Source organism: Bombus vosnesenskii, unplaced genomic scaffold, assembly GCF_011952255.1.
Source record: "Bombus vosnesenskii isolate JDL3184/JDL3185 unplaced genomic scaffold, Bvos_JDL3184-5_v1.1 scf7180000014958, whole genome shotgun sequence".
Lineage (NCBI taxonomy): Eukaryota > Metazoa > Arthropoda > Insecta > Hymenoptera > Apidae > Bombus > Bombus vosnesenskii.
This window is the reverse complement of record NW_022883738.1, coordinates 1-24,692: the sequence shown is the minus strand read 5'-3', so window position 1 is coordinate 24,692 and position 24,692 is coordinate 1. Positions and strand designations below refer to the sequence as shown.

The following is a 24,692-nucleotide window of genomic DNA, read 5'->3' as shown; positions in this document are numbered from 1 at the left end:
ACGTAACAAAACTGTCAACGCGATACAAATAGGGCCTAAACAAAAATTTTCTATGGGACGAGACAAATACGAAACTAACGAATACGTAACGAAACGAATTTTTGGACAAAATCACATTTTTCACATAGTACCGAACAATTTCCCTATTATCGAAGACGGAATCATTGGGCTACCATGTTTAGAGAAGTATAACTATTCAATATCCAATGACAAAATCCGATTAAACGACAAAACCATTTTATTTCAGAAACCAATACATTTGACTCCTGGAGAAAACAGAGTTCAAACAATCTATTTGGAAGGCAAACCAACTAAAGTATGTTTTATCAACACTGGTGAGCAAAACGTTGAAATTTCTAGCAATATTCAAAATTCTCATGACTTTTCCAACGTATCAAAACTAAAAAGCCTAGTGAGAACAGATCACATTGAAAAACCAATCCGTGAATCCATCGAAAAGATTATCCTTCATTATATTGACATCTTTAATTTAGAAACCGATCTTTTACCCTGTACTAATTTAACTCAGCACACAATTTCGTTAACCAAAGACAAAATTATTAACACACGATCGTATAGACCACCGGAATGTCACCGTGACGAGATTTCGCGACAAATAGGAGACATGTTGAAGAAAAATATTATAGAAGAATCCGAATCCCCTTATAACTCTCCGGTATGGGTAGTTCCGAAAAAATTAGACGCCTCAGGAAAACAGAAATGGAGGATAGTTATCGATTTCAGGAAACTAAATGAACTCACAGAACAAGACGCTTACCCTTTACCTGATATAGACGACATTTTAACACAACTAGGAAACGCAAAATTCTTTTCGGCGCTTGATTTATCCTCAGGATTCCATCAAATTCCAATGAACGAGAAATCTAAAAAATATACCGCTTTTTCGACACCGCAAGGGCATTTTCATTTCAATCGAATGCCATTCGGACTTAAAAACGCACCCGCTACCTTTCAAAGATTAATGGACAGAGCCTTAGCTGGACTTGTAGGAAAATACTGCTTTGTTTATTTGGATGACATAGTGATATTCGGAAAAACGATTCAAGAACATAACGAAAACCTCGCGATAATATTTCAGAGACTCAGAGAATTAGGACTTAAATTGCAACCGGACAAATGTGAATTCGTAAAACCGGAATTAGAATACTTAGGCCATGTAGTTTCATCCGAAGGAGTCAAACCAAACCCCAAGAAATTAGACGCTGTAAAAAACTTTCGATTACCCCGCAATGCCACGGACGTGAAATCATTCTTAGGTTTAGCAGGTTATTATCGCAAATTTATTCGAAACTTTTCCAAAATCGCGAAAAGCCTTACAGACTTAACAAAAAAGGACACACCATTCCATTGGACTGACAAACACCAGATTAGCTTTGATACTTTAAAAGACAAACTCTGTAATTTCCCAATATTAGCTTATCCAGACTTTAACAAAACCTTTACCTTAACTACCGACGCAAGTAACGAAGAACTAGGAGCAATACTGTCGCAAGACGGTCATCCTTGTTGTTACATTTCAAGTATCCACCCGAACGAAACTATACCACGACAGAAAAGGAACTCTTAGCCATCGTATGGGCCGTGAAAAGATTAAGACAATATTTGTTAGGACGACGCTTCATTATTCGAACCGACCACCAAGCTCTTAAGTGGCTACGCAATTGCAAAGACCCTTCTAGCAGACTGATTCGTTGGAGACTTAGACTCGAAGAATATGACTATGAAATCGAATATACAAAGGGTAAAGATAACACAGCTGCAGACGCTTTATCTAGAGTTCACGCAGTAACTCGCGACGAAGTAGTTAACCTCGACCTAGTAATTGATCACACTAATTCATTCAACGCATGGAAAGACAACAACGAGAATCCGAAACTCTTAGAAATTAAACCAAATGACCAAACATTTTACCAATTAACTCGAAACGACTTAGGAGAATACGACGAGACACTTTGGATCAGAAGACTTTACAAAATTCTTAAAGATACAACAAAAATCGGCATAGGAAGTAACGACTTCACTGAATTAGAGAAAACACAGATTAAACTCATGCTAATATATTTTAACGACACGTACAAGAAAATTACTTATGCACCTAATCCCATCTTAAAACTAGACGAAAACGAAATAATACAAGCAATAAAGGAAAACCATAACGACACCGTAGGACATTTAGGGATACAGAAAACGTATCAACGGATCAAGGATAAATTCAAAATTTCCGGACTTTTAGAAAGAGTAGAAAACTTTGTGAAAACATGCGACACGTGTCGAAAGGAGAAACTAACACGTATCAGACCCAAAGAATCCCCACAAATCTCAGACACGCCACTTAACTCTAACGACAAAATCGCTATGGACATCATAGGACCGATGACGAAAACCAAACGCGGAAACCAATACATACTTTCAATACACGATGAACTTACGAAATATCTGATACTAGTTCCCCTTAAAACGCAACGAACTGAATCCATAATTAACGCGCTCATTGAACACTATATTTACATATTTTCGGCACCAAAAACGATCCTAACAGATCAGGGACAAAATTTTGTTAGTGATTTAATGACGAAATTTGAAGAAGCTTTTAAAATCAAACACATCAAAACAACTTCATTTCACCCACAAAGTAACGGATCCCTCGATAGAACGCATGCCTCAGTTAAAGATTTAATTCGTACTGCATTACACGACAATGACAAAGAATGGGATGAAGTACTTAATTTCATTTGTTTAGGGTACAACACCGCGAAACATGAAGGAACAGGATTCTCTCCCTTTGAATTGACCTTTGGGCGAAAAGCTAACTTACCTTCCGCAATATCCAAATTTCCCACACTTACCTATGATGATATGTACTCACTTTGGCAAAAACAGTTGATTAAATATTGGGAAACAGCTCACAAAACACTTATTCAGAATAAGCAACGATACAAGCGAGACCAAGAAAGAAAGATTGTTAAAACTCAGACTGTGTTTAGGAAAGGAGACTTTGTTTTAATTCACAACGACCATAAAAGAGATAAGTTGGACATTGAATGGTTAGGACCCTACAGGATTAACGATGTGAAAACTCCTTATTACATTATTTCTATCGACAATGCTAAGAGAAAGACACATGATAACCGATTGAAAGCGTACTTTTTTCAGGATAATGCTGACCCTAGCACTAGTAACAATACCCTTAATTAGTTGCCTTAAATTCACGGGATAGGAATTACGCTTTGTATACAAACCCAACCAATTCACGATCGAAAACTACAACATGATTACGCCTCTGAAATTATTAGCTTCTCGAACACTAACAAATATTGTAAAATTGCTATATTTAAGATTAACGAAATAACTTTTGTACCATCACATGCAGAAAATCAATTCATAGCGATCCCTGAAAAAAAAAGCGTAAACATATCCTTTGATCTACATTTAAATAATTCCATTCTACTACGATCTTAGAGGACCAAGATCAATCTAACCAGGGGGGTATGTCACGACCGGCATACTTCAAATCCGACGGACTGACGATAGAGATAAAGATGTGGCGGCACTCGGCGACAATGTATATCGCTGAAGTGCCTAATGAACCATCAACATCCCAACGGTCCTTCCACCGAAGGTTCTAGAAGAAAGAGCACGTGGCAACGATCGCGGACGCCTAGCAAATGCATGGACGGTGGGGATGTTGAGGGATGACAAAAGAAAGTAATCGGATCCGATCGAAAGTAAAATCATAAGAGTCAGTCATAGAAAGTCACGCCTAGAGTTCGGAAGTAAATTGTAAAGTGTATTGATGTTAGAAAAAAATAAAGTTTTCTTTTTTTATTTTTTACTTCAAATTCCTTTTTTTATTTTGTTATTTTACGTGACAAGAGCGTCGCTTCGCGGTGAACCTTTAAGGAGTAGCATGCTACGGAGATCGAGTATAAAATCGAGGAAAAGCGAAAACTCGATCACAGAGGTCGAAAGGCTGTAGCGAAACGTTCACCACGAAGTACAATATTTGTCGCGTTGATCTCGAGCAAAGAATCTTTAGTCTTCCAAAAACGTGCAATACATGTATTAGAGTAAGACAAGTTACTGAATCCAGGAATCTTAAATTCCACCGTCATTAATATTCATTATCACAAAACAGCGGATTTTTATGCAATTATGGGTGATTCGAAGATACGAAAATTTATAGAATGCGTATGACGCAAAATTTTGTAAAATATCCAAAAGTACAGCACTATCGATGATATTTAATGGATAGAAACATACTTTTGCCCAAGTCCTTTCGATTGTATCAAATCTTTCAATTGTATTATTGTATCCACGAAAATATGCATTTGCATAAAGATCCGCAATGCAATTATCATCGCAATTTTTCATCAACAATGATCGATTAAAAATTCAATCATTAGGCGAGCGAATAAAAATTAGAGTAAGAACGTAGGTTAAAATAATTGTCGTAAATTGTCGTGGGTAGTTAATGTTAAAAATTAGTACTTTCCTTTGTTATAAAAGTTCCTGAAATTGTTCGTACAAAAGCTCCATCTTATAGAATATAGTGCAATAATCGTTATACTAGTAAAATAATAACATCATAAATATACAAAATATATTAACGAGATGAAAATAATATGGACAACGTGGTGTATGGCCACGAGTTTTGTACATATGTACGTGTAAGTATTTGTAGATCGATTAGCAATCGCAGAGACCTCGTGCGCATGTCACGCGACGAGATAGCGCGATTATTTTTATTATGATGTAAATCGTTCTTAGATGTTTTGTAATAAAACTTGCCAGTAAAATCTTCCCTGGATTCTGCTAATAGTTCTTCACCACTTGTTCCTTAGTCGATTGAATTAACGATACAAATAAGTATGAGATTATCTTAGGAAATCTCATTAATATTTTTGTCGACATCTGCGACGTAAAAGCGGGGTAATAATATTTTGAAGTTTTGACGACGCGTTGCTTACTATAGATATTGTCTGTACAGGATTCATCAATTTTTAGAGAGCCTAGTCTCGCCGAGATGGAGATAATCCTCTTTAAAGCTGAACGTTTTAACACGTAATCCCACTAGCAAGCCATTGCAAAAATGATATTTCGATTAATGATGGAAAATCGCTTTTGAAGACAGAAAAATCTTCTTCGAAGGAAAAATTTGACCTAAATCTTTCGAATAAAATTAACGTAAAATCTGTGTTACGCCACGAGGCTTACCACAGGCTGTATTTTCTAACCGTCGCTCGCGGCCCTACAGGCAGACCGCCCTATCTGCCCGTCGGATCATATACAATGTATCGACGAGAGCATAGTTGTTGCCAAGCAGCGAGCTCTAGAAACGTCGATTTTTGACCGTTACGTTTTTCACGCAAGAAGAGGCATACGTGATCATAGGCGCGAGCGGTGGCGTGACCCGAGCATAGTGGGGGTCATCTTCCAAATGAGACAAAGGAATAATCGAAGGGGATCAGTTCCTTCTGACGAGTCAAACGTGACACTTCGACAAATCTGACGAGCAAACGAATTTATCTAGAGATATCGTAAAGTCGAGTCAAATTTCTGTAACATATTCATCATATTATTGTAAAATATATCATTCTATGTTAACCTGTTAATACAGTGTTACATTCATTAAACCACCTCTGTTGTCTTAACCGAAACAGGGGAACGACTATTTCGCGGCGTCGATTAACATAGTCGTCGCGAGAATTTACGCCTCTCGCTGACGCGTCCTCGCGACCGCATCTCTCCGCGAACGGTCGTACCAACTGTAACAAAGCATTTATTGACAAATTTAATATCTTTCTCCATAATCTCCATAAATCTGCAATACCCTTCCTTTGTATTTGTGTGCGTTATTGAATTGAATAAGACACCGATATAACAAGTTATAAATCACAGTTTATTCCAACAACGTCTCTCCGCGAACGGTCGTAACAATCTGTATATAAAATCGATAATTTCAGCATTCAACATGCTGTATATTATAATGCCAAGTTCACGTTATGTTCATAAAGAGTACAGAGATAATCTTCCAAGAAATTTCTCCCTAGAAGTGCTTGAAATCTCTTCTTGGAGAATCTTAGAAATGCGCGAAGAATATTCCAATTTCAGAGTGTTTCGAGAAATATCGTCGAGCTACAAATACCTGGAATTCGAATCGCAGCGAGTATTCGACGTATGCGTGGGAGTCGTTCGTGCTGTTACAGTGGAGAAACATGTTTTTGTTTTTACGGAGGTACAATTCAAGACTAATTGTAGATGTAACGCGATTTAAAGCTATAATAAGCGTGGAAAAACCATTCGCGATCGGCCAATTACTTTTTCCACTGTCAATTTGTTAATTACGATTGCTTCTGAAAGTTTTCCTACGCGTAACTGCTAAACGAGAATTTTCCCATAGATCCCAGAAATTTCGTACACTTACTTTGCCATACCAGCTACCACAAGCAACCAAGAAAATATCAATGTCTTAATTTTCGCAACTTTCAGACATTCTTGAAATTTAGATAAATACAAATACAAATGCAAAACAATGCCGTTATAGATAAATACAAAAATTTCGAAGTTTTCCGCTTCTCGGAGAAATTTTGCTTGCATGTGTACGCAGTGCTCAGAAACTCGGCAGATTTAAGCCTAAAAGGATTAAAATTCGATGAAAAGATTACGAGATAATAAACTTCAAAGTCGATTACCACGGAAGTTTACATCGTGTGAAAGATTAAAAGGAATATTCTGACGAGCAGCTCTTAATAGTTTCAGCGTCTAATCCTCTAAAAACGTGACATTAATTGTTCGTGCCAAAGAGGCAGCTACGAATTGCAAAATATCGCGAAAATTCGATCTCGACGGGCGTAGAAAAGGCAGGGGCGGGAGAACAAAAGAGGATAACGTCTCAGATTTAAAAATGCGCTTGTCACATGATTTTTAAAACTTGTTTTTTTCGGTATCTAAAGCACACTTACAAACACGATTTTTTTTTTAATTCGGTGAGCCACGGAGAGCTGAATACGACTTTCGTATGGAAAGTCACGAAGGTACGATACGTTATATTTTTGCGAACTACTTACTTCATCTAGTCGGTTTTTTTCTTCTTTTTTCTTGAAGGAACGCATGTTTCTATATCGCTCTCTTTCTCTTCTTCTTCTTCAATGTAATTTTCACGTAGGAGACTTATCCGCCTCAAGTACGTATTATAATCTTTTATTGTAGACCATCGACGAAATGATTCTTCTCGATACCGTTTAGTAGCATCGTTATGGAAAATTCTTCTCTCTTCTCATTTTAATTCCCTTAACAGTCAATGGAATCCGATGCTATGCGCACAGCTACGTACGTGCAGTGCTATATCATCTCTACTCCATAAATATCGTTCACTGCCCCAATGTTAAGGTTCAACATACGAGAGTTCGCGACCTTTATCGTAGTTTCTGTCGCTAATTAATATTAACGTGATGCAATCTGAAGCGACGAGTAATGAATATGCCCCTCTAGCGTGACGAGTTATCAATCATACATGTTACGAGACGATTGTACCATTATTCGGTGCCAACTAGTAAAGTTGCGGAGAAGCATGTTGTCGACGACAGACGAGATTAATCTTACTGATTGCAGTCTTGACACAGACACGCACATATGTAAATGGGACACTTGTAAAGTTTCTATCACGATCGTTGTATTCTTTTTTTGCTTACGTAAAATGTGAAAGGCATTGTGACTCGTTTGCGATCATTGATAGTTTGTTTGGTGAGTGTGCTGTTATGAGTGGGATTAGTAGATGAAAAGATGATTTAACGTGGCGATTTTTATGATTGTAAATATTGACATCTTTTGACGCCGATTTGTATGTTTTTTTAATATTAATATAGAGTGGAATAGATACACCATTGAGGATTAAATGTTTTTAATCTTTCGTTTCTAAGCGTTAATTAATTACGTTTCAGAGTTACTCGAATGAACTATATCTTAAAGAATAAAATTCGAGTTTGATTATGTGTTCGTAAAAATTGGATTAAATTTGAGTTATTGCCACTTCAAGACACTTCGTTACAATAATCATTGTAAATAAAATTAAGAAGTTAAGTAAATCTAGGAACATTATATTTGTCTACGATTTTTTACATTTCTGCATATGTTTCATTGCTAACGAAATAATTAAGTTTATTATAAAATATGAAGGTAAATACGCTTCGTATTAGCAAGTTAATTTTCGAAAGCTAAATGTAGATATTATTATTTGAATGTCATAAATACCCGATACAACAAGTACATACATGAAGTGACACACACTTGTGTATTCATGAGTTTTTAATTGCCTTCTACGAGTTTACGAATTATAAAATTTTATAATTACAAATTACACACTCGAATGATAGATTATTTAAATATTTAAATACGTGTAATAAAATTTCGATTTATTCGATAAATATTATGTTCAGATAAACTCTCCGTTTTTTCTACTTTTCATATCTTTTGGAATCTTGTTAAAAAATAATGAAAAATGGGGTTCGTTATAAATTCATGATTTAGTTAACGATGTTCAAGGACGTTTAATCTGAAGGATCAGAAGGAAAATCACGATCGTTACGAGACAACGTGAGAAAATTTAATGCCGCAGATTGTCTGAAATCAGCCATAATCGCATTGTTACTTTAGTTCTGTTTGTTTTGCCGACGAAACACGTATAACATAATCTGTTACCGATACTAGGTGATAAATGAACAATAAGGAAGTGAAACTGGTAAATTCCATGAAGGAATACATTATCAGTTTGGAAAAGATAGATGATCAAGATAGATCACGATCATTATGTATTAGTATGGCAAAATGAAGACTGAAATATTTGTACAATATTACAGGAAATAATTAATAACAGATTTCGTGTTAATAAAATGATAAAAAATATTAAATTTAGGTTTAATATTTTAAGCATTTAAAAAAGATGGAACAGAAAACTGTGATAGGCTTTGATCTTCGAGTATTAGATGGTACGATAAGTATCGTTTTCGAAAAAAGAGTATTAATAAATGTAAAGCATTTTAAAAATGAAAATTTTCCATTAGCAAATTTCTCGTCTCTTCTAGTCAGAAATTAAAATTGAATGAACTGTTTTTGGGTAATATTATGGAATTCTCTTTAGTTACGTGTTTATAATACATAACAGAAATGTATCTATTATTCAAGATCCATCGTTCTACTGTTATGGAAACCAGAAGCGAACACAGATTTCCCTCAGTCCGACCTCTACACAGTCAGTGAAAGCATTTTCATACAACAAAGTAAAGATAAAAAATTTTCCTTCGACGACGCAATGCGATTCCAGTCACGTTGCTTAATGATCTATCAAGGTAGACAGGATTCTTGAGGAACCAATGTAATTACGTGACTACGATCATAATTTTTCTAAGGTCTCTGTACCCATAAACAATATTGTGATCCCGTTTGTTATTTAATATAATTACTTATATCTAGTTATATTTAGTTATTAAATATTAGCATGATTTACTATATGTAATTCAGTAAATCGGTACAAGATCTAAAGAAAATATTTCTTACGTATGATTTTGACGAACTTTGTGTAAAAATCTATAAAACTAGAAGTTGCTTGGTTTATATACAGATAAAGAAAAGCATCGTTTATATCGTCGAGATATCACATTTATATCATTTTAAAAATAAAAATTTTTCATCAAAGCGAAGAACATTTTCATAAAAAATTACGAACAGAATATCTCGATTCTGCAATCTACTGTAAACAAGATAAGTATCGATAATGAATAAATCTTGACATTGAATTTTATTCAAAAAGTTACAGTGATATCAAATAATCCGTAATGACTCCAATCATATCAGTCAACTACTACCTACCGCGTAATACGCGATCGATTTTCAAACGCACCCCCTCCCTCCCCCCACCAAATAGAGTTTCCAGTGTAATTCTGTTATTCTTGAATCTTCGGCTTGTTTTTCATTTTTTAGCTCACTTTAAAATTTCTTCTGGCTTCAATTGTGCTACGATTTAAAGTTTTCCGTGTATACGTTTAGGACGTTACTGCGTGCGGAAATAGTACAGAAGGCCTCTAATTATACCGTCTACAATATTATTTATAGACTTTGAACCATATAGTACGTAAGTATGTAATTGTATATCTGTCGTGGTTCATTTTATCCTTCTCTGTTGCGTGAACCAGCGGTTAGGAGCGACACTAAATCAAGTGGGAATGAAACTCGTTGAAACAACGCTAGACATGGTAACGGATCCATGACTGTGCTTCTGTTATTATCAACGCCAGTAACGGTTAAACCTATTGCATGTGTGTAAGTTGGAAGTTACGTACATAACTTATGCACACCCGTTGTGTGTTTCGCGATCCCATATTTCTTTTAATTTGAATTTTATGAAACTTTTTGTTCGATAATTGATGTGCCATATTACATCCCTCACATTCAATGTTATATGGTGTAATTTCTTCAGTTGTGGTGTTATGTAAGTTACGAGGTCATTCCTGTATTTGGACATGTGTTTGGAATGTAGTGTGTATCTTTCTCTTCGTATGTACATAGTGAGTAGAGAGAGACTGTCTGTCTTTCGCTAGAAGAATATTCTGCATATAGTTATTTACTGTTCTTGATATTTGATTTTGGAAATTTAATTTTCGCTTTGCTTGTATCTTCGAGCGTAAGGTGAAATTTGTACAGACATATCTAGTAATTTGTTAATCGTACTGTTCGAAATTATTGTGTGTGTGAATATTTCGGTGAATATAAACTACGAAAACCTGTCCTTGACTTTTTATGGTAACAAAGCAGTCTTTTCAGAAGAAACAATATTCATAAATCAGTCCCTTCGCAAAAAGCTAATTCTACGAATCTTGTTAGAAGAAACCGGTTGACGAAACTGCGTGTCCCTTCAGGAGAGGTCTAATTTATAGAGGTAGCTTGCAAGAAAAAACGAATCTCACAAAAAGCTTGAGCATTCTTAATTAATCCTCTTTAGAATTCAATTACATTTATGCCTTTTGTAAATATTAATTCTAAAATAACGATGCTAACATTTCTAACCTACAGAGTATCAACAAATAACATAACGCAATTCCCCATTTCAATTAAATATGAAAAATATACTAAAGTCGATCCAAGATCAAACCCGGTAAAACAAACGACAAATTTACCTGAAAAATCCACTGAATTCGTTTCAATACATCCGTTATTTAAATTGCAAAAATCAGTTGTGTTTCAACGTCAATTTTTAACACCGTCCATATATCCCAATTTTAGTACGCGACAAGACGACAATACAATTCATTTCAATACCATTGAAAAGTATGGCTGGCTTCGGACAACCGGTTTCCGGCGTGGCGCCACTATGCTTTGGAGAAACAAGGAAATACATATGCATGCACCTTGCTTTTTGTGAGACAGAAGAACTCTGTGTCTCTGTTCTACCAACGTCGCTGTTGCGACGATTTGCCGCAAACCTAAATGGAGTTCGATCAATGGCAACGCGAGCACGTGGTCCTCGATGTTCGCGATCGGAAAATCGTGTTTTCCAAACTATTTCTAGTTTCGCCGGTTCCACTGTCAATCAACGTTTCTTCCTTTGGTTCCGTTTCTCTTCGATTCTCTCCTTTTTTATTGGCAAACACGTGTCACCGAGTATCGTGTTCGTCTTCGCTAAGCAAGCTTCTATATCAGCGATACGCGAGCCGGTTTCCCCTTCATATTTGTACAAGACTTCGTGAACATCGGACATTTTTCTCCTCTCTTTTCGAATAAGAAAATCCTATCGTTGTTTAACTAACAATTGCATTTCTTTAAATGGAAATGTGGTCGTGTCTCCTTTATATTTTCAATTAGCCAGGGAATTTAGGTTTATTGCCGTGGAAACTTGATCGGTCGTTTACGTAAGGATCTGCGACTCTGCTTCATCTTCGAGGAAAATTTCATCGAATACAATCGTTTCACTCAATGATTGGATCAGTCGAAAGGGAGATTCCGTGACTGCCTGTATAAATATTGATCATAGTGTCTCTTGAAGGGAAGCTGTACCAATCTTGTTGATTTAACTACTGATCCTACTTTATCCTCGAGAAAAATTACTTACTTTGATTGTTTGACCATTAATTTTAGCGTTTCTTCGAGGGAAACAGTGTTGATCGCTCGAGTCTGCTTCTTTCTCAAGGTAAATTGTATTTACTATTTACTCGATCAGCTATTTTATTTTCTTTTCCCGGAGAAACCTTGTTTCTCGCCTGTTTGACCATCCGCGCTATTTCTTCTTTGAGATAAACTGCAGCGATTATTCGTGTAATCAACAAATCTACTTTTTCTTTCTTTACGAAGGAAATCGTGTGTTTAACGAAATCTCGCTTGTTTAGTCATTGATTCCGCTAACTTTTCCAAATAAATCGTCAATCATTCGCTCGATTGCCAATTCTAATTTTGCTTCGAAGCAAACTGCGTTGATTATTCGTATAACCTTTTTAATAGAAACTGTTTTTCGCCTATTTTATCGCCAATTTCCTTTTCAAAATAACATGTATTAATTATTCGTTTAATCGCAGATTTTATTTTATTTTATTTCTATTTCTATTTCGTTTTATCATCGATTTTCCGCCGTCTTCAAAGAAACCCACGTGAATTACTTTAATTGCTTTTTCAAACTAATTTTATTTCTTTACTTTTAAATTAAGAAGCAGCAACGAAAATGCTACAATAACGGAAAAATTCTTCGGTTATCTCCACAAAGAACACGAAGGTATCGAACTTAGTGTATTGAGACATTTTGTTCGTTGGAAGTTAGTCGACGACATTTGGAACGGAAAGATACATTTGACATGATTTAGTGTGACGTTGAGAGAGAAAAATGGTTTGATCGAGGGTGCCCTTAATTACTAATTTCATAACTTGCTGTTAATCGATCTGACAGTGATATTAGTGGATGTGGTTGGTAGTGCCTGATTAATCGTGATCGATATTTTGAACAAAGAGCAACGAGAAACGATCAGTTTGGAGTTTCACTTTGACGTCGTGAGACTATCGTTAATTAGACATAGAAGAATCATTTGGTGACAGGTAAGGGTTTCAACTTCTGTATTCATTTTCTTCTATAGACTGAATTTAATTTTTCGCTTTGATAATCGTTTATGAAAGAGAAGCGATAATTATTAGTTCTACCTAAGAATGTTACTAATAAATTAGGAAAAAGAAATTTTGATTGGATTCTTGATAACGAGTGAAAATTAATTTAAAAGATTGTATTTGGAATTTTGAGAATCGATCGAGTCCTCAGTTTCAGTGCAATGTAACGTTATCAGTCGCATGAGTTTGGCTCATATGTGATTTATGTGCAAGCTAAATGTTTCCAACAAATTGTAGCATATTGATTTCTCAAAGTACTGTATCAAATGTCTTGTAATTATAAGCAATTGTTTCGTTTGGACGATCAAGGGTAATATACTCTATTTCTGATTTTAAAAATGCCGCCATTTGTGTAGACGTACACACGCAAGTATTTATTATGTAGACACGATGGCTCGTAGACACGAACGTTTCTCGTTGTCGTATTTTCCAAACAGGTCAGTTATTTCGAGCACTCGACCACTTTCTCGCTCCTGACAATGACATTAGTCATTCTAATCGATGTCTCGAAATCGATGGTTCTTCTGTCAGCTATTTCGTTTCCGTGTTTATTCCATATGATAATATTGTTTCACGTATTCGCTTAAATTTAATTGGCAAATGGTTAATTTCCCTGAATCCATTTTCAAGTAAACATATCAGTTTAACCTTTTGCTCTATCTGATACGAAAATGAACAATTTGATATAAAAATTTTGCGAAAGATCGATATATTATTTTACTTTTAACTTGGAAATCGTTCTCTTAATTTTTCAATATCTAATTAACCACCTCAGTCCCTAAGACCGTCTGTTTTAACGAATGGTAAATAATCAAATAATTGCGTTGATACATCAGAAGTACCATCTTCTTATATCCCTGATATTAGTGTTAAAACAGGTTTGAAAAACCTTCAATTATTTCATTTATTCTTAGCTTTCGATGGCTTAAAATTTTCTCGGTTATTTTCCAATAGAGTTCGATATATTGATCGAAAACTTAGTTTAGTTAAGCACTGTAACCGGAAGTCACCCTTAAGTCGCCGGGTAAGAGGATTACGAGTAATAAACAAACAATATTAATCAGAAAATTATTCCATTCAATTTTTCTCCTGCATTTAATTAAATATGACAGAGTCGACAAACTTTCCTTCGGTTCTTCTATCTCATTTGCAAATCTATAATATCGATATCCAAACGATAACTCGAACACAATTAACCAGCACTCGAGGCTATTTCTTTCGTCGAAACTTTCCTCAGACATGTAGATATCACGTTGACATCGCCGCGTATACCGAATCAGCCCTTTTTAAAGATGATCTCGCGAGCGTGGTTCGTATGCAATTCAATTTGAACGAGTCGCGTGTCACGATTCACTTGACTCCCGGCACAGTAATTGGCCGGCACTCGAGCAAACACTTACACTTAATTTAACGTTTAACCGAATCGAAAACAAAGCGAACAGTTGCCGGACTTCGCTCGTTCTTTCAGTTCATTTCCGAACGTCTTTCGATCAGCATATCGGGTCTCCTCTTTCATCTCCGTTGCCTTTCAAAATCTAAAATCATAATTGAGACTTTGCTGCTCGAACTATGGAAGGGGAAAACGTGAATGACGAGTAAGATTGTTCCTGCGTTCTGTCAGAAAATAATTTCCTGTTTGTGGGAGAGGAAAGGAGCATTGTAATTGGAATTACAGAATGTGAAACATCAAAGGAACTGCCGAATGACATTTATTTCAAAGACTAGAAGACTGAAAACTTTGTTATACGACTTTTATACTGCTACGCCTGGAAATCAAGGATGGATTTTGTTTCAGCGAAATGAAGGACGAGAAGAGTAACTCTATATTGCCCACTGAAGCGACTCGATTGAGACCAAGATTGGAAAGTTTCGATGATGTTCTGCCGTATGTCGGTGACTACGGGAGATATCAATGGCTGTTGTTATTGTCGTTACTACCTTATGGCGCGACGTACGCGTTTCTGTATTTCTCGCAATTTTTCATTACGATTATTCCCACGGAACACTGGTGCAGGATAGACGAATTAGTAAACTCGAATTTCACCGAAGAAGAGAGGTAAGTATGTATAATGAAGGAAAGAAAGAAAAGGAGATATACGTAGCAACGAAAGCTCCTTTAAACTTTGAACGATATTTTTGATTGTTCGTAGAAAGTGACTTTAAAATATTGTGAAAAATATGCGAGATATCGCGATTTCTGGAATTTCTCGAATTTTCGAACATTTCGAAAATTATTAGAAAATATTGTAGAAAAATTTCACGATAAGATACAAGATATTTTTGGATTACTCTGTCTGGACTTTGGTTCTTATTTTAATAATTAAAATGATCAATCATCTATCGTATGGGATGTTTAGGATTAAGATAGCGATTCCAGTGACGAACGTTTATCCTTATTACGAACAATGTCAACGGAAGGACGTAAACTTCACAGAGCTGTTGAAGAGCGATAAGAGCCTGAGCTCATCGGGCTTCCAAACAAACAAAACGATAAAATGTACTCAATGGGAGTATAATTTTACGCAGATTCCATATCCTAGTATAGGAACTGAGGTGAAGTATTCACATCGTTGTCTGAATCGCATGCTTCGAAATTCTTACACTTCTGCTGCGTTCTTTGGGTCATTTCCGATCTAATCTAACCTTGTTATAGTAAATTTCTTAAGTTTAAAGAAAGTATAAGACGATAATTGTTAGTACGGATAATTCCTCGTTCCGATTTTACGCGAACGTTTTTTTCAGAGCATAAAGAACTCTTTCATTCATCGAACTGCGAGCAGAATCGAGATATAAAAATTCGAAGACCGCAGCAGGATTAAAATTATATTCTGAAAAATATGAATCTGGTTTTTCGCTGACTAACTCTTAACCTTGGTGATTAGCTAGATTGGGTATGCGACCGAGAATACCTCGTATCAACGGCGCAGGCCATCTTCTTCTGCGGATCCATCATCGGTGGTTTCCTAGTCGGTTGGATCGCCGATCACAAGGGTCGTATCCCAGCTTTAATGTTCTGCAATGGTATCGCCCTTTTTGCCTCCATTTTCACTGCCAGCGCAAATAGTTTTTGGTCATTCGCCGTCTGTAGGTTTCTCACTGGACTGGCGTTCGATAACTGTATCAACATTCCTCTGATTATCGGTAAGCCTTCTACGAAGTAGAAAGTGCGAGAGGTTCGACCGATAAGCCAATGTTTCAGTCACGCGAGAGATAACGTTAGTATGAAGTCAATGTTTCTATTACGTGAAAGATGATGTTGCGTGAGAAATTTTTGATGAATTGTTCCTCGAAGATAATTTTGACGTTGCTGTACTCGATTGAACTATACGGTTCGAGTTCTTGATTCAAGAGCTTTTGCCACCACCAGAGATGAATATATTGATTTTGTTATTGTTAAAGATCGTTTCATCGATTTTCATGTCGTCGAGGATAGTTATATCTTGATATTCTTAAATCGAGTTATACAAGGTGGTTGGTAATTGGTGGTACAAGCGGAAAGAAGTCGAAAATATAGAATACAAATTTTTTTTTAATTCTTCCATCGAGACAACGATCTACAGTGAGATCCGTTATAACGAGACGCGATAAAGTGCACGCGTATCGAGCGAAAATTCAAAGTCGATTTTCTCGAAAACAAAGCCTCGAACGAAAAACGTTTATTCTATATTTTCGACTTCTTTTTTCGCGTAGAATCACCCCCTTTCCGCTTGTACCATCAGTTACCAACCACTCTGTATATTCGTTCGAAATGAAAATTATCACAAAATTTTCAACACGTAATTCGTTTAAATACGTTAGAAGCAAAACACGCGTATTATGTAGCGCTTTTTGTTATACGGACCAGCTCAAACTCGGAAAATTCACGTTTTCAGAGTAAACGGATTAATTTAAAATCGGAATTATATTTATAATCTTACAATTATCCTACAATTAAGTTGATTTCACTCGATAAATCTTCCATGTTCTATTACTGCAACATAAAGAATAATCGTCGTTAAGTATCTTGATATAATAATCAGTTATTCCGAGAGTCATCGACGATCAATTATCCCACAGTTCTCGAATATATGGCTGTTTCGAAACGAACGTTGGTCGTGAATATCGCCTTTGGCGTATACTTCGCAGTGGCCAGTACAATTTTACCATGGATAGCCTATTATATCGCGAACTGGAGATATTTTACTTACGTTACTGCCATACCGCTGTTATCTGTCGCTATCACACCGTGGATTCTTCCCGAGAACGCCCGGTAAGTAAACTCCTAATCGTTCGATTATTCGAATTCTCAACTTGCGCTTTGAGATTTATGCAAATTTACTTATCGATCCATATCACTCGTATTTGCTCTGTTCAAGCTGGTACGTTTCCAACGGGATGATGGACAAGGTTGTTGAGAAACTACGGAGAATAGCTAGGATCAATCGTAGAAATCCAGACTCGCGTATTTACGATATATTAGTTGTAAGTTCGATCAAATAGAATTCTAGAAAGCTTACGCGAAATCATACGGTACAGTACTTGAATCTGTGCTGACAGATATATTTGATTCGCGTCGAAAACACACAGACTCGCGAATGTATTTTAACATGCATAGACAGGTTTTAAAAATGAAACGCGATGAAAAATGAAATATGAAATGAAACTTGACTGTCGCGATTCCATTGTGGTATTATATCGATCTCGTACAAAATTTGAAGTAAATCTGGGAATTTATATAGAAATTATAAAATATTTACAATTTACAAGTACAATCGGGGATAAAAATAAGCTGCTATAGTTAATGGAAATAGATGTGAAGAAAGTATAATCAAATTAGTATCAGCCTCATATACTTGAGTTTTATTTATTATATTTCCTTCTAATAATATGCAGATAGTTCAGCAAATGATTGAAATGAATTTTTACATTTTCTCCACTAATCCACTTAGTTTTGTTCCCGACTGTATTTCGGATCAGAAAAGTATTTAATCAACCAACCACCCATTATATTAATAAATCTCGATATCAAAAGCCATGCCGACTAATGCCATAAAACAGAATGCAAAGTGCCACTGTTCGTGCTATCTATTAATGACGAATACAATGAAAATAAAATTTCTTTTCAGTGTGTTATGAATTTTGAACTGTGTAAGGGCTAAAGGCACGACTCGTATTATATCTTTCGTTAATTATTCTCGAAATAAATTCTTGCAGAGTAACATGGAGGCACCGGACAAAATTCAAGAATCAGCGACGCTGCTCGATCTGTTCAAAACGCCACGGTTGGCGAGAAACACTATTCTTCTAGTTGCATTCTGGCAAGTATAAGATACGAGTTCATGTTGCGATAAAACCTTCATAAATAACCGATACAATCTTGTAGGTGTTTTACCCTGATCTCGTTCGACGATCACGTGTATTCATTAAAACTTATCCAGAGCTCGGTGTTCGTGTCGTTCTCGATCGCCTGTGCCACAGAACTTCCAGCTGGGTTATTACTCGCCCTGTTGCTCGACCGTGGGGTCGTAGACTCTGCGGATTTCTCACGATGGCAATGACCTGTGTACTCAGTATCGCTGAACTTATGCTGCATTCCAGTAAATATATCGATCTGTTTATTAAAGTAAAATTAAAACGATTATAATGACGTATTATTGAGAAAAATCTGAAATTAAGTTGATGATGAATGTAAAAGAATTTTGGCAACTTCGAAGGTATTAATCTTGGAAAATAATTATTTTGATGGAACTAGAATTTAGGAATTATTAGGAATTAATTTAGTGGCGAAATTGAAAGAGGTGTGCACATTTTAGAAGCAATAATTTTCTATATGTTGGTTTTCTAGAATTTGGAGATTTATAGAAGTTTAAAGTTTGTGTGAAATTTTAATTTGATTTTGATTAAGCTTCGATCGGACTATATTTTTAATTAAACTTACAATCAAGTATTGTGTATCCAGGATTAATTTTGTATTTTTTTATTTATTCCCCAGTGCTCGCGAAATTAGTAATGTCAATATTGTCGCGATTCTGTCTGAACATGGCAGCCAATGTTGGTCTTCAGTATGCAGCAGAACTTCTGCCCACGCCAGTCAGATCGCAGGGCGTATCTTTCATTCATATTTTCGGAATAGTTGCACACTCTTTGGCGCCATATATCACTGACTCGGTAAATAAATATTTATACTACTATTGTTGTTACAACATTTTTGAAACACCGCTAAGCACATCCACGTTCAACTTCTCTTTAATTTATTCCAAAAGATACAATAAGCGCTATTAGAAATTATGAAAAAGCTCTCATGTAAATTTTCTCATGATAATGTAAAATAGTTTTTTTCTTACCTTAAAACAAGTTGTTTCCTGAAGAAGTTAAATATTATAAAAATCTGATCAAAATATTTCTCACTTTCTAGAAAGCCCGTTTTGGAAGTTGCAACCAACGCTTTTCTTTAACTGATCTTTAATCAAAAAATTGAAATTTAAAATAAAAAATGATGGAATAACTTAAGATATGAAACTATATTGGTTGAAACTTTCTAATGAAACTTTTTAAATGAGAAATACTTTGACCAGATTTTCATGGTATTTAACCTTTGCTCATATAAATTAATATTTGTTCATTAGGCTGCAATTTGGGAGGGATTTCCAATGCTCATTATCAGCACGGTGTCCTTTTTTGGCGCTGCACTGGTTTTGTTCTTGCCGGAAACTGTCGGCCAGAATCTTCCTCAGACTATCAAGCAAGGCGAAGAATTCGGAAGGGACCAACATTTCTGGTCGTTGCCTTGCTACCATAAGACACACTTCAATGGACATCAACACTATCACTCCTGTGAACGATAATTATCTGATTTTTAATAATAATTCAATTAAAAAACACGAAGGAGGATTCGTGTTTTTTTAGAAGTAACAATATTACAAGCGGATCAGTCTGACGATTTTTGTACGAGAAAAAATCGGAACATATTATTTTTCTATTCTCCTACATTAATTTTTATTTTTATCGTTTACGTTTAAGAATTTGTAAGCCTTAATTCTAAAAAGAGCGAGCTTAGAAATCGTGTTCCTCTATAATTTTTATTATTATCTTTTAAGAGCTTTTATAATTTTAATGCTAATTTTCACTTGCGTTACGCACGTTCGAATCGTTCAGCGGTTGGTGCTAATTTGATATTCAAAGATATTACGTAGAATAATATCGAAAATGTTACGTAAATTAATAATTACGTAATTTATTAATTACGTAAATAATAAATTAGGGAGATTTAAATTTTTGATTCCTTTAATGTTTTTAACATTTTTTACTGGAATATATTGGACAAAATCTTATTTAAAAAAATAGTACGTTTAGATAATTTTTCTTTGTGAAAAGAAACAGTTTTATATCTTTTGAACGATTATCCACGTATTTTTAACGATTATTTATCTATTCGTTATATTTTTTTGTACGATTTTAAATAACGTACAATATTAATAAAATCCAAGCTTGAAGACTTTTTAAATTATTGTTATAATTTCTTCAGCACCAACTGCTGGACTTTTATCTATCTAAAACGAGTTGTACGTACATTTAAAAAAAAATAACTCTAATTGACTGTTTCTATGGTTTAGGAAGAAGAAAAAAAGAAAGGAAAGAATATTGTAAGCAAATCGTGCCATCGTATGACGATCAGTGTTCGTCGTTGTGCCAATAACAACGCAATCAATCTGAAGAAACCTATTCATAGTATTCATAATCATCACTCACGTATATATTCGCGTATACACTCACGTCCATAAGATTGATTCACCGAATAAAACTTCCATAAACCTTAATATAAGAAACAATTCTACTTTTTATTTGCACACACATCGACGAATCCCCCGAACAAAAATAAACTGCTAAATATCTCTATAATTAAATACATTAATGCTCGATGATCCTCGTTCATCATTATACGTCTAATCTAACTCCATCCTATAATTAGAAGTTCTACGATAACGATCACTTATGTTACAATGTATTAACCCTTAACAGCCGAACTTAATTATAATTAATTATAGAAAATGAAATGCTTCATTATACGGATATTTGAAGTAATATTCTGTATTATACAGGGTGTCTGGTAATTGATACTGTGATAACCAGTGGTTAGTTAATGTGGTTAATAACCAGTGGTACAGAATAATACTATGTGAAAGGATCTGTTGAAAATATAGAACGAGAGATTTTCGTACGACGTTCGAGAGAATGAAATTCTGAAGCTTTGTCAGCTCGTGTTCACACGACATTCACGAAACATATTCAAAATTTATTTTCTCGAAAATACGAAGAATCATCAGTTACGAAACACTCTGTACTATATCACATTATTATATCACTATCGTATTGATAAGAAATGTCGATATTATAACTCCTTAAGACTCCCTTAATATTTATTTGCGATTCAGCTTAATATGTATTGGCCCTGTGTAATTTCAAGATTAAAAATATAAAAGAATTCATTCCTGATTACGATATCGTACATGATTTACAAAATCATCGACCGTCAAGGGTTAAATGAGAATTCTTTCGTCCAGAATTATTTTCCAGACGATCGAATTATTATCCATTGCATCACGAGGATCGAACTAACTTGTAGCCTTGAACAATTATGTACAGTTGAATCTCTAGCGTAGGAATATTTCAAAGAATCTCAGGTTTTGAGGAACGATAGCTGATATTTGCAACGAACAATAGTATGTCTTTTTAATCGGTAACTGAAAGCAGGGGCTAGTCTCATAAGTACGCGAATGATTCTAGTTGCTAGAATCATTGTTTAAAGGTGGTATAACGGAGATTGCGCGCTTAAGACGAACAGGTCGGAGGATCGAAAGGAACGAGATTGGAAATATTCGCGTCTCTTCGCGAATCAGAATTTTACTATTTCTAATTGAACACGTGACGGAGTTTCGATCTGTTTCAAGTAACATTTAAACCTGAGTGTTACGCCGGGCGACTCTCTGCCCGGCCCAGGTCACACACCGCGGATCATAACACTGAGCATTTTCAAAATTAACTCATTATCTATCAATTTTTCTTCTAAAATTTGTATATAATTCTATAAATTATTTACTGCTTTTTCCATTGGATTTAAACAGAACAATTTCGGAAGAATGTCGAACATTATGTTAATATCCTTTGTATTAAAAAAAATTCCTGCTTAAAAAGATCCTACAACTTTCATTTTATAATCTCAATTGGGTATGATGGTAGCTAATGAACGCTTAGCAATTAATTGTTTTAATGCATTCCATTTTATGAATGATCAGTAATTACGGATTCAAGGATACTTATTAGAAGTAATATTCTTATTATATCTAAATATATCAAATAGAGATATTTCTCGTATTAATACTGAAAGATCATAAAAAAGGAAATATCATAAAAGAATTTCAATTTTGATGTTTCATTAGAATAATATATATATATATGTATGTATATATTTAAATTAAATAACAGAGATCTCAGAGTTTTCAAAGCATTCAACGTGTTGATGCATAAATGGATGATGAAAAAAAGCCACGTTGATCGAGCGAACGCAAAATACTCTTCGGTTTAAAAGTCGATCGAAACTCTCATTTCAAGTGTCGGCGATTTATGAATCACCTATATTGATACAAAGGCGATTCGTAATAAAGGAGACAAGTTGAAAGCTTGACAATGCGCGAAGACAGCTCTCTTTTTGTGTTTCGAGTCTCGTGGCAATCCTTTGTTATTCACGGTATTTCATAGTTAAATCAATTCAACTAGAGTATTCCTTCAACGAGAAAAGAAAAAAAAGAGCAAGAAGAAAAAGATATAGATCTTTCTTTTCGATTTTTAAAGCGAAAGATGCGTAAATACTATGGTATATTATTTCCTTATATATCGCTTCCTTTAATACATATATCCAATACTGAATTTAATTGTACATTTACATAAGATACTTGAATCGTTTCTCATTTCCAACACTTTACCGACGTTATAGTACGCGAAATAATTACATCGCAATATGTGAACGCAACGTAATTTAAATGCCGCGTTCTTAATTCTTTAAATTTCTTCACATTTTTATACAGTCATTCCAATTAAAAAAAGATACACTTTAAAGAAAATTATCTTGTGTGCAACAAAGCTACTTCGTCGATGAAGCGTCAATTAATTGCTTAAACGTATACCTTGTGTAATTTGACGATTCTTGTCTCTTTCACTGCAATAATCGATACTTCCTCCTAGTTTCTCTCAATAGCTCTCCAATCTCAATACGTTCGTAATATCTTAACATCTAACATCACACGCACACGTTTAATAACTATATTTACAACGAATTTGGCAAGTTTCACGCCACTGATAAGTTTCATGTCACTGACAAGTTTCATGCCATTGACAAGTTTCATGCCACTGGTAAGTTTCACCCTACTGGCAAATTTCGCGCTACTGGCAAGTTTCGCGCCGTCGCCAAATCTAACCGCTATAACCTAGTACAATCCATTTTTTGAACACTGCCAGTAAACGCTGGATTTGAAAGGCCTTTCTTCTTTCTATAAGATTTTTACAGCATTTTGCTCCTGTCAAATTGAAATAAACGATTATTAGTAAATTTATATTGACATAAGGCGGAGGAAGAATATTATAGAATCTATACTTACGAGGATATACACGGAACCCACCAGAAACTTTGTTCCTTGCCGAAGTCGTTACCCTCCTGTAGGGTTTCTGGTAATTCCTGGTTCAACGTTTCTGGCAAGCCAAGGATCAGGAAGGCGTGTCCAAAAGACAGCAAACCGAGGGCAACCAGCGGTAAAGATGGATCAATGTCAGCCTAAATTAAATGAAAAATATTCTCCCTTTTATACGCTTCCCTTTATACCTCTTTTAGAAGTAATAGCGATTAATTCCGCTTTCCGCTAATTCCTTAATTTCCCTTCGATTTTCGGGAAATAAATGAATACTTCCATAAGTTCATTTTCGGTAATAACATTACACAAATAATAGTATACTTTGAGGTAAATTTATAATTCAAAACAGAATAACTTACACAATAATCAAGAGTGTCCTCGCAAATATTCCTCTTCGTATTTTCTGTATACTTAATATTCTTTTAAATATTAATAAAGAATATTGGTTAAAGACAGAATTTGAAGAAGTTGTCAATATACAAAGGATCATTGGTGTCACCTGTATAACGAGATTTTGTAAACATTCGTTTCATTTAGAAACGAAGCTATAGTGTAGTATCGCAAACCTGTAAATAATTACAGACAATAGAAAAGTTACATTTCCTTCGCAAAAAAACGAAACGGAGGAAAATATATCGAAAATCTATCTTGTTTCCGTGATTCGTAAGATCACAAGAAGAATCCATGGCCGACAAGGAACATAATTTTTCTACAAATTAAACCAACTTAAAAAAACGTATTTCAATAACAAATAATATTAGTCGTAAATTAAAAAAGAGGTTGAGTAATTTTAACAGAAATTTCGATTCACTTATCAGATAAATAATGTAAGGTCCCAAAATGTGGGTGATATAACCGATGATATGGATCAAA

General features: G+C 35.0%; 1 protein-coding gene and 1 long non-coding RNA gene across 2 annotated transcripts; one reads left to right on the top strand and one right to left on the bottom strand.

Moving 5' to 3' along the window:
* Positions 1 to 10,279: 10,279 nt before the first annotated feature.
* On the top strand, positions 10,280 to 20,126 carry LOC117240810 (carcinine transporter-like). Its single transcript, XM_033506846.1, is given in 11 exon segments — positions 10,280 to 10,335; positions 14,954 to 15,214; positions 15,516 to 15,711; positions 16,041 to 16,299; positions 17,215 to 17,407; positions 17,514 to 17,619; positions 18,352 to 18,455; positions 18,521 to 18,651; positions 18,654 to 18,734; positions 19,130 to 19,305; positions 19,764 to 20,126. Coding segments are annotated over 11 exon segments (1,782 nt in total). The 3' UTR covers positions 19,983 to 20,126.
* A 3,569-nt stretch (positions 20,127 to 23,695) lies between these two features.
* Positions 23,696 to 24,550, bottom strand: LOC117240812. Its single transcript, XR_004494794.1, has 3 exons — positions 24,179 to 24,550; positions 23,790 to 23,962; positions 23,696 to 23,708 (listed from the first exon to the last, which is right to left on the bottom strand). It is a non-coding gene; the product is annotated as an uncharacterized LOC117240812 (long non-coding RNA).
* Positions 24,551 to 24,692: the final 142 nt, after the last annotated feature.